This window comes from Talpa occidentalis, unplaced genomic scaffold (assembly GCF_014898055.3).
Source record: "Talpa occidentalis isolate TD23 unplaced genomic scaffold, MPIMG_talOcc4v2.1 talOcc4.13, whole genome shotgun sequence".
In the NCBI taxonomy this organism is placed as follows: domain Eukaryota; kingdom Metazoa; phylum Chordata; class Mammalia; order Eulipotyphla; family Talpidae; genus Talpa; species Talpa occidentalis.
The window spans coordinates 101,298,220-101,308,637 of NW_023601322.1; the positions used below are offsets into that span (position 1 = coordinate 101,298,220).

At 69.7% G+C, this 10,418-nt stretch overlaps 1 protein-coding gene across 1 annotated transcript; it reads left to right on the plus strand.

Moving 5' to 3' along the window:
* The first annotated feature begins 568 nt into the window (after positions 1–568).
* Positions 569–9,250, plus strand: CUNH4orf54 (chromosome unknown C4orf54 homolog). The gene is made up of 4 exons (XM_037508373.1): positions 569–988; positions 1,096–1,514; positions 1,848–5,217; positions 9,048–9,250. The coding sequence occupies exons 1-3, from the start codon at positions 569–571 to the stop codon at positions 5,197–5,199; spliced, it is 4,191 nt and encodes a 1,396-aa protein (XP_037364270.1). The 3' UTR covers positions 5,200–5,217; positions 9,048–9,250.
* Positions 9,251–10,418: the final 1,168 nt, after the last annotated feature.

A 10,418-nucleotide genomic window follows, 5' to 3' on the forward strand; every position in this document is an offset into this window, starting at 1 on the left:
GTGAAAACTGCCCTTTCGTACTCTGAGTCCACACCGTGAGGGGCGTGGGAGGGAGTCTCCTATTTTTAAGCAAACAGATGATGGTCATAGCTGTGACCCTGGGGTGGCCGGGCGGACGCTGCCGGCCGGTGCACAGTCCTGTTACCAGAGCGCCTCTGGCTGAAATGAAAGAGCAAGAAATTGGCTCGATGTCGAGGCGCCGCAGAGCTGCCATGAGCACCAGGGAGATTTTGAAATGTTTGTGGCGCGTGCTTCCCGCGCACGGAGGCCACCTGAATTCGGGTTTTATTCCAGAGCAAGAGGAGCCGCGCCCGCTGGGCCCCGGGAGCACAGGGTGCCTGCAGGACTCGCCGCCCGCCTGGCGTCTCCAGCCGGGTCACAGGAGCATCTGGGAGCCGGGATTAGAGCCCACGCGCTTCCTCCACCCCCGGCCTCCTCTCTGGCCGAGGCTCCTCTTTCTTCCCGCCACCCAGTGTGGCTTCACTATGATGAGGGAACGGACACTAAAAATATTTCTGGAATGACGTGACCACCTCGCCGGCCAGCGCCGGGCTCGCCAGAAACGCACATGCTTCCCCTTCACTTCTGGGTGTCCCGGGGGCGCCCTGCGGAGGAGCCTCCCGGGGCGCGCGGCGCCGCGAGCCCCCGGCCGGACGGGCACCCCGACGAGAGGCCCCCCGCCCTCGCCGCCTGCGCGAGGACCCCGGCGGCGCCGGGGCCGGCGGGCTGGGAGCTGGTGGCCGCCGTGAGCCGGGGGCCCGGGGCCTGGGGGCCGCTTCGGGCGCGCGGGGCCCTGCTGCGGGGCGCGCCAGGAGCCCAGAACTGCGCCCGCGCTCACCTCCGGCTGCTCCTGTCCCTGGACCTCGGGATGGACCCCGCCGGCCCCGAGCCCGCCGAGGTGGGGCGCGCGGGGCGGCAGCTGCTGGCGCTTCCCGAGCCTGCGGCGGCCTCCGGGGGGGAAGCCGGGCACGCGGAGCTGTGCGCCCGGGCCGGGGGCCGCGGGGAGCCGCCCGGGGCTTGACGCTGACTCTGGGGCGCGGCCCGGGGGGGGGCGCTCGGGGGCCCGGAGGACGCGCCCCGCGCCGGAGCCCGCAGCCCCTCCCCCGCGCGCTCCCCCGGGGCCGGGCCCGCGGCGAGGGCCTCTCCCGGGCGGACCGGGAGGCCGCGGGGGCTGCGGCTGCGGCCGCCCGGTCCTCGTCTCCGGGCTCCGGCGGCGACAGCGGCGACGGCGCGCGGGGCCCGGACACCCCCGCCTTGGCCCCGGGGCGCAGGGGCGCGCGCTTCATCAGCACCCGCGAGATCCAGCTGAGCGAGGCGGACCGGGACGCGGACTCGGACTCGGACGCGGACCGGGACGCGGACGCGGCGCCGGCCGCCCGCGGGGGCCTCGAGGACGGCCTTGGCTCCGCGCCCCCCGGCGGCCGCGACGGGACCCCGGGGGACGGCGAGGGCAGCCGCGACCTCGGCTCCAGCCCCGGCGGCGGCCAGGACGGCCCCTCGGACGGCGCCCCCGCGCCCGCGCCCCCGCCGCCCGGGGCCGGCCCCGCCGCGCGCCCGCCCTGCCCGCCGCCCGCGGGGGCAGCTCCGGGGCCAGCGGCCGCGCGCAGCGGCGGGAGCGCCGGGGGCCGGCTCCGCCCATCGCGCCCGCCGCCCTCCCGGGCTATAAAGGAGCCGGGCGGCGCGCGTGGGGAGCGCAACCCCGCGCCCGCCGCCCCGCGTGACGGCGCCATGAGCCTCCGCGCCCCCGCGGCCGCCGAGCGCGCGCCCGGCCCCCCGCAGCGAGCCCCGGCCGCCGGCGGGCCCCAGGGGCAGCCCCGGGCGCGGGGCGCGCTGCCCGACCGCTCCAGCGGCGCCTCCAGCGCGCTCAGCGAGCCGGACGACGCGGACCAGGAGGTGCGCAGCCTCACGGCGCGCGCCTTCCGCAGCCTGGCCGGGCCCTGCTTCGAGGCGCTGCGCGTCTGCTCGCGCGAGTCCACGCTCTCCGAGGCCGGGCGCGGGCGCTGGTCCGCCCTCCTGGACCTGAAGTGCGCGGGCGCCGGGGCCCGCGGGGAGCAGCGCCTGCTGCGGGGCGGCGCGGGCGCCGGGCCAGCCTCCGAGCAGCTGCGCGCCCCGGCCCGCAAGGCCCAGGCCAGGGCCCTGGAGTTCGTGGTCAGCAAGGTGGACGGCGAGATCACGCACGTGGACACGCCGCCCCGCCTGCAGAAGCAGGGCCGCGCCGGCCCCCGCGTGGTCTCCCTGCTCCAGCCCCTGCGTCCGGGCGGCGGCGGCAAGGCCGGCGCCGGCCCCCGGGGCCCCGGGTCCGCCTGCACCGACGACGGCTCCGAGGCCTCCGAGGGCGGCCAGCCGGCCGCTGGCGCCGAGGGGCCCCCGAAGAAGGCCAAGTTCGCGTCCAGCCTGCTCAAGAACGTCATCTCCAAGAAGATGCGGCGAGAGCACGAGATGCAGATGGAGCGCGGCGAGGCCGCTGACGCCACCCAGCCCGACGGCGCCGCCGCGGAGCCCGAGCCGGGCCTGCAGCGCCAGAGCTCGCGCCCCTCGGAGGCGGGCTCGGAGGGCACCGCGGGCAGCGCCTCGGACCCCGCCGGCGCCGAGGGCTCCGCGGCCGGGTCGAGGTCCCCGGTGTTCAGGGCCAGCGCGCCCCGCGAGGGCGGCGGCGCGGGGCCCACCGACGAGGCCTGCGAGGCCCAGAAGGACGCGTCCGAGGCGGCCAAGGGCGTCCTGCTCCGCAGCCAGCACAGCGCGTTCCGCTCCTGGAGGGACAGGGAGGCCGAGCAGCAGGAGGACAGAGCCCGGGCCGGGAAGGGGGCGCCGCGCAGCGCGGGCGACGGGCGGGCTGACCTCGGGGAGCTGTCCGCCGCCAGGCCCACCATCATGTCCCGCCTCTTCGTCCCCAACATCCAGCAGACGCCCCCGGACAGGCGGCCGGCGAAGCAGGCCACCAAGCACACCGCCGCCGCGGGCCCCTCCACCGCCGTGGTGCGGCCCAAGGCCCCCGAGATCAAGATCAGGCTGGGCAGCGTGCAGCCGCCGAGCCCCGACTTCAGCATCGCGCAGCTGCTCACGCCCCGGCTGGCGGGCGGCGCGGCGGGCCTCGGCCGGGCGGAGGACGGCGCCAGGGCGCAGCAGAGAGGCCTCCGGGCGGACGGCCTGGAGAAGGTGCCCCAGTTCCAGGTCAGGGACGTCAGGGACAAGCCCAAGGCCCAGGGGCCCCTCCACCAGGTGAGAGACGTCAGGAAGCTGATCAAGGGGTCCGGGGACTGTGGGGACAAGGGCAGCGTCACCCCCGAGCAGGCCCTCAACGGCCCCAAGGCCAGGCAGCTGGTGGTGGCCGCAGTCGGGCCCGGGCCCCCGTCCCCCATGGTGATCACGTGCCAGGCGGTGCTGAGCCAGCGGGAGGACCGCGCGGACCGCCTGGACGCGCCCCCCGAAGGGACGGTGCTGGTGCACAGGGCCTCGGGCCGGCTGCCCGTGGCCACCATCGCCCCCAACAAGCCCGAGCAGGGCTCCTACCTGCCGGTGCTCAGGATCGTGTCCAAGGCTGCAGCACAGAAGACCCCGGAGAAGGCCAAGGAGGAGGAGGAGGAGGCCAGGGCCCCCGGGCCGGCGCGCGGCGCCCTGGAGAAGCTGACGGCGGCCGTGCGCTCCATGGAGGAGCTGTACAGCTTCGACAGGAACGCCTGGAAGCGCAAGAGCGACCCCTTGCCCGTGGTGATGGACAGCCACGTGCTGTCGCTCATTGCCAGCGAGGAGAAGGCGGGGCCCGGGGGGCCCGGGGGCGACCCTGGGCAGCCGGCCCGGCGCCCGGGGGACACGGAAGCGGGAGACCAGGGGGCCAGAGGCGGCGTGGTCCTGCGGGGAACCCCCCCAGAGCGGCTGCAGCGCAGGAACTCCAACCCCAGCAGCGACAGCGTGTCTGCCCGGGCGGCGGCCTTCGAGAGCCTGGCCAGGGAGCGTCCCCGGTCCCTGTACATCCCCGCGGTGCACAAGGACCCCCTCCGGCCGGCGCCCCTGCAGCCCCTGCCTGCACCCCCCAGCGGCCGGCAGGCGTTCGCTGTCAGCTCCAGCAGGACCCAGAAGGCCGGCGGGGTTGCCGGCAAGTTCCCGCAGGGGCAGTCTCCAGAGAGCCCCGGCACCCCTAAGGGCAGCCCCTTGCAGGGCCCACGGTCCCTGAAGATCTCGCCGGCCGCCCGGGCGGCTCCCGAGGGGGTGCCCCAGCGGAAAACCAGCGGCCACCTGGAGAAGAGCAGCAGCCGCCGGGACGACTTCCTGGCGCTCCCCCCCAAGGGCAGCACCGCCGCGGGGCGCGAGGGACCCTCAGCTCCCTCGGCTGCCTCTCTCTGCAGCCTGCCCCCCCTGAGTGCCCGGAGCCAGGTGCCTGGCAACCCCAGGGCCTCTCAGCTCGGCGGGGCCAGCCGGCCAGCCTGGCGCAGCAAGCCAGAGCCTGCCGGGGAGAGGGCAGCCGCCCCCGCAGGGCCGCAGAGCCCCGAGCAGCCCCCTGCCGCCATCTACCACCCGCAGTCACTGCCCTTCGCGCTGCAGGGGGCGCAGCCGCAGGTGCTCTGCTTCTCCCCGCCCGGCGCGCCGGCTCCCACGCCCCCCGGCCCGCAGGTGCCCACGGACCCCTTCCAGCAGCCGCGGCCTCCGCAGACCCAGCGCAAGATGCTCCTGGACGTGACCACCGGCCAGTACTACCTGGTGGACACCCCCGTGCAGCCCGCCACCCGGAGACTGTTTGACCCCGAGACGGGGCAGTATGTGGACGTGCCCATCAGCACGCAGCAGCCGGCGGTGGCGCCCGTGTCCCTCCCGGTGCCCCCCGTGGCCCTGAGCCCCGGGGCCTACGCGCCCACCTACATGATCTACCCCGGCTTCCTGCCCACGGTGCTGCCCCCCAGTGCCCTCCCGCCCACACCCGTGGCCCGCACACCAGGGGCTGGCGAGCTCCCTGCTGAGGCCCCCGGCAAAGAGGCCACGGCCGTGTTCGCAGAGGCCCCCTACTTCTTGGCCTCTGGGCAGGCCCCCACCTCTCCACCCTCCTCCACCCCCACGGCCGCCCCCCAGCTCCTGGGCACCACGGGCTTCACCCCGCTGCACGGCAAGCCGGTCATCAGCATCACCTCGCAGCCCCTGGGGCCCCGCATCGTGGCGCCCCCCTCCTTTGACGGCACCACCATGAGCTTCGTGGTGGAGCACAGATGAGATGAGCCGGCTGGTGGGGTAAGTGCGCAGCTGCGGTGGGGTGGGGGGAGTGGGGGAGCGCCGTCCCGGGGTGGCCCGGGCACCCTGCAGCACAGGAGCGGCTCTGCACAGCCCTCCCCTTGGACCCCGACCCCCGGGGCCTTCTGGACCCGTGATCCCGATGCAGGGGGCGGGGGACAGAGGAACCGGGTGCACCTGCTCCTGCAGCGTGACGGGTGGGGGGCAGGCAGAGCTCAGCAGAAACACCAGGGACGTCTGCACCCCGACAGGCGTTGTCAGCAGGATGTCTGGCTCTGCGCAGGCCGCTCTCTGCCCCTGCCGCCTTGCAGGCCCCTTACACCAAGAGCCTGTGTGTTAGGCTCCCGTCCTCCTGTTCAGAGTCAGGACGCTTTTCCTTAGGGTGTGCAAGGCCTGCCTGGTGCCTCACACCTGCCTCCGTGCACACGTACTTGCTGACGTGAGGCTGGTCTGCCAGGAGAGGGCAGGCTCCCAGCACACACACGCGTGCACACCCATGCACACTCACACACCGTGCACGCCGTGGCTGCCCTCCAAGGGCAGGGCAATCGCAGGCCACAGCCGCTCCCTGGGCAGGGCCTGTCCTCAGACCGAGTCTGCTCCCCAGCCGATCGGCACCAGGCGCTCGCTCGAGGCTGCTCGTTTCCACCCCTCGCCAAACGAGATCAGATGGAGCCGACTCCTGAGCCCGGTGGGTCCACAGACGGGTCCTGCTGTGGGGCTGCCCCGGCACTTGCTGCTCTGAGCCAGGACACCTGAGGTCAGACGCCCCCAGCGAGGCCTGCAGCCGGAGCCCGGGGCGCAGCGCTGGCGCTCACACTCGCCCCCTCCTGCGCCCCCTCCTGCGCCCCCTGCACGCGGGGAGGGCGAGTCTCAGTGTGCGGGGACCGTCCTCGGAGGATCACCCCGCAGGGAGAGAAACCTCTGTGCTTAAAGGAATGAAATAAGCCGTTTCTCCCATTCCTGAGCCGAGAGTTTGTGCCATGAGAGGGCCTTAAATTAAGCAGAAGGGTGGTCAGGCCCTGGCCCCTGCCCTCCGCGGCAGCCGGGGGCTCCAGCAGGGTGTGCCAGGGGTGACCCTCCCTCAGAGGAAAGGCTTGGAGCCGCGCTGGCCGGTCTCCGCGCCTCGGTTCAGAGCCCTGGGGTCCTTCCCAGCAACTCAAGTGCAAGGACAGGCCTCAGTTCACGTGCATTTTAGAAACAGGCTGTTTGCATTCGTCCTCGGCATGCCTGCAGCAGGCCCTTTGTTTGTGGCTTTCACCACTGAAGAGGGAGGGGAGGGTCGGAGATACATAACGCATCTTTGGTTTGAGGCTGCAAATAAAGAAAAAATTCTCTGCGCACGCAGAAGGGACTCAGAAGCACAGACCCGGCTCTGCGGGAGAAGCAACAGCCTCTACACAAAGCCATTCGAGCCTCAGGACTGTGGTCCCCGAGTGGATGGGGGGTACAGGAGCGGGTGGGGGGTACAGGAGCAGGGGGACAGGAACCCCAGTCTGGGCGGAGGGCCGCTGGCCGCCTCTGCTGTCCTTCCCTCTGCGGGGTCTGGGCAGATGGGATTGGCACTGAATCTCTGTTTCCGTCAGACGCAGAGGTGAGCTAGACCTTGCGCGTCTGAGATTTGAACAGCGGTCTTGTGGAAAAGCGTTCCCTTTCCAGGAGCACAGCCCACCCTCACCGTGCCAGTCGCCTTGAGGACTGAAAGGGAGAGGGGGTCTCCCAAGAACAGTCAGGAGCTGGAGGGTCAGCGCTAGGCTTCCTTCAGACTCACCTGCCAGAAAGTTGGATGCCACTTTCCAAGGGGAAGTGAAACCCCTAAGAGGAAGTGCACAGAGCTTTGCCTTATGTGAAATTTAAGACCATCGGCTCTGTCCGAGGTTACAGTGTCCACACTTGCCCATCAGCCGAGGCCAGGACAGCCGCGCCCCGTGTGGCTCCTGGGTACTGGCCCGAGGCCAAGCTTTCCTTTAAAAGCCGGACTCAGGCCCTGGTGTTCCCTGAGGCTGGGGGGTGAGAGGTGGGGGTGGGGTGCCCCTCCAGCAGTCCTGTGAGGCTCTGCTCCACCCCCAGCATTTCCCAGAGAAGGGAACAGGGGCTTGGAAAGAAGTGGCTTTGCTCCGCCTCCCCGGAGGTTTGTAAAGCGAGTGCCTGAACTAAGCGCCCTGTTTCCTCCATTCATTCCCCCAACATGAACAGCGTTTGCACGCTCACTGCCCTAGTGACAACCCAGCTGGGGCCTGTCTGTGCTCCCAGGAAGGACGCAAAAGCTACAGCTCGAGTTCCAGCCCTGTCCTAACCTCCCAGCTCCTCCAGCTCAAATAATAAGCATCTCAGCAGCTATTTTTAGCCCCACAGGGCTGGAGGTAGCTCCCCCTGCGACAGCTGCTCCGGGCTCTGGTCAACTCCTGAATTCCCTTTATTTGCTGCTTTCATGGCCGAGTCTTCCCAGAGTTCTTGTCTCTGGGCTTAGTAACTCAGTGCTTCTCTAACTTTGCACCTCATACCAACACTTGGTGACGTCGTACAATTTCTTTTATTTAGGAACAGCATCGCACACCTGCCAACCTGTGGAAGAGACTGTCCCCAGCCCGGGCCAGGGCCTGGGCCCCAGGGCCCCCGAGGCCTCTTTTCCAACCAGGCCCTTGTTTGTTGGATGTTGTTTGAAAGCCGCCCCCACAGGTCCTCCAGGCCCTTCCCTGATCTTCGTTCTGATTCTCGTCGCTCCGTCCACACTTGCAGGCCCTTGCTGGGCTGGCCTGGGCTGGGCTGGGCTGCTCAGCTCCGGTCAGCAGAGACGCTGCCGGCTCTCCTTCCTGACACGTCGACTCCCACGTCCCGTTATGTTTTACAATTTAAATGCAGACTTGGTAGGGAATACCAGTGATAAGAGCATAAAGAGAAAATAAACAGGACCTCGGTGGGCACCGTGTCTGCTCTGCCCTGGGCGCCGGCCCAAGAGAAGCGCCGCGGCTTCGTCCCTTAACGTCTTGTTTCCTGTACGAGGCTGCTGTGGCACGTCTGCGGCTGCCGCACCCCAGTCTCCCTTCCTCTGAGTCCTCCCTGCCCCCGAGGACCCTGAGCGCCCCCGTGTGTCGGGTCAGGCTAGAGCGGGGGAGCAAGGGCCCTTGGGGTGCTGCATGGGGCTCTGGAGGCGCCTCCAGGTCACCCAGCCCTTGTGTCAAAATTGAAGAGGAAACTGGGGCTCAGGGGGCTGACGTGACCCCTGAGTCACAACGTCCCTGGGGGCGGCGGAGTCTGGACTCACAGCCAGAACCGTCGGTGCTTTCCCAGGGTGCCGGCCCGGCCCGGGTCCTCCTTCCTGGGGGGCGGGCCCCCTGCTGACTGGCCTCCCCACGCTGTCCCCTGCCACCCCTTCGCGCGCTTTATCCTCTGTTCCGTGGGAGGTTGGGCTGCAGTTTGACTGCGTCCTGGTTTCTCGTCGCCCCTGCGCGGGGGTGTGAGTCCGGGCGCCGCGCCGCTCCGTCCCTCCTCACTGTTCTTGCTGCTCGTTCTCATCCCGGCTGCTGCCCGCCTCCTGCTCCCTCTGCTCCCCCAAGCCGCGGCGAGAGCGGGGGGCGGGAGGAAATGGAGCCGTGGGGGAGGCCGTGCCGGAGCCCCATGTGGGCCCGAGGCCGGCCCCCGCCTTCCCGCTGCCGCCCTCCGCGGGTGTCCCGCGCGGCAGGTGCAGGCACGCGGGGCGACGCCAGCTGCGCCAGAAGGGCTGAGATGAGCCCAGCCGTGAAGTGAAGTGTATTTTGACGTGTTTCTTGCTTCTGCACGTGTGACTTTACTTTAGCGCCCACAATTTTCTTTGACTTTTTTTTTTGTAGGAGCAAGACAGAAAGACGGACTGTTGCGACCCCGAAGGCCGCGATGCGCCAGCGCTGAGGATCCACCCGGAAATCTCCCTCCACGCGTGTTTGTCTGAGTTTTCTCTTCTGTAAGCCAGCGTGTGCGTCTCCACGTGTTCGTGCGCAGCCCTGGAGGAGAGCCTGTGCTCTTTTAACTGGGCTGCGCGGCCGGCCCGGCCGCCTTCTCCTCCTGCAGCGCCGCGTGTCTGTGGCGTGGGTGCAGCTCCGAGCGTGTGGCCGCCTCCCTCCCGGGCTGCGCTGGGCACGCGGCCTCCCGGCCTGGCAGGGACCCCGGGGTGGGGGCGGCGTCTCCCCACGGCCGTGCAGCTGCGTGGGCTGCTCCCGCCCGAGCTCCTGGCGTAGCTGAGGACGTCCCGCAGGCTGTAGCCTTTGTTCGGGTTGCGAGGTGGACGCGCCGGCCTGTGCCTGTGGCCGCGGCCCGGGCCCTCGCTTCCCGGCCACGTGTTCTTTTCCCGGGAGGAGGATTTCGGATGCGACTGGCCAGACAGTGGTGCCGCTGTAGCTTTTGCTCTTTGTTTGCATTTTCCCGTCTGTGCGGGGCCGGGACAGGCCGCTGGGGTGCAGACTGGGGAGCCGGTGGCGCCCCGGGCCTTGCGCCGGGAGAGGCCGCGGGTCTGCTCCCCGGGCTCAGCTCTGGGGCTGCGTCTGTGCCGGAGGCCACTTCAGCGGGGCCGCCGAGGACGCAGCTGTCGCCTGCACGGGTCAGCACTGAGCTCGTCGCGACGCGGAAGCGTGTCACCGCGCAGTCAGCCGCGTCGGGCTGGCTGGCTGCCGGCTTTTCAAAAGGACAACTTGAAGATTCTCCCGGGTTTCTCGAAGGAATCTCCTTGTTTGTTCAAAGAGAAAACATTCTGGTGATTTTTTAAAAGCCTTCTTTTGATTTTAACAATTGTCGATATTTGGCGTCTGCTTAGAACTGCTGCTCGAAGGCTCAGAACTTGTTATTTATGACGATGTGTGCGCGCGCAGCCAGGAGCCTGAGTTGCGTGAGCTCTGCGTGAGCCCAGCGCTCGGTAGCTACCCTTGAACCTCACTTTCTTCTTAGGGGAAAAAATTCTCACTTTAACACTCAGGGCCCTCCTTAAGGGGCTTTGACTCTATCAGGTGCTCTGCTGGGGAGAGGAAGGTGGAGGCAGGGTGGTCGCCTGGGGGCTGAGATCTGGACGGGTGATGAGGGCACGCTGTGGGCACACGACAGCCCCGAGCATGAACAAGGTTCCCCGCGGAGCCTTAGTCCCAGAGGCCCAGGCGACCCGGCTTCCAGGGACTTTGGGACAGGAATGTCGGACGGCACCGGCACGTCCTCCCTCTCCGGAGAGGCAGCCTGAG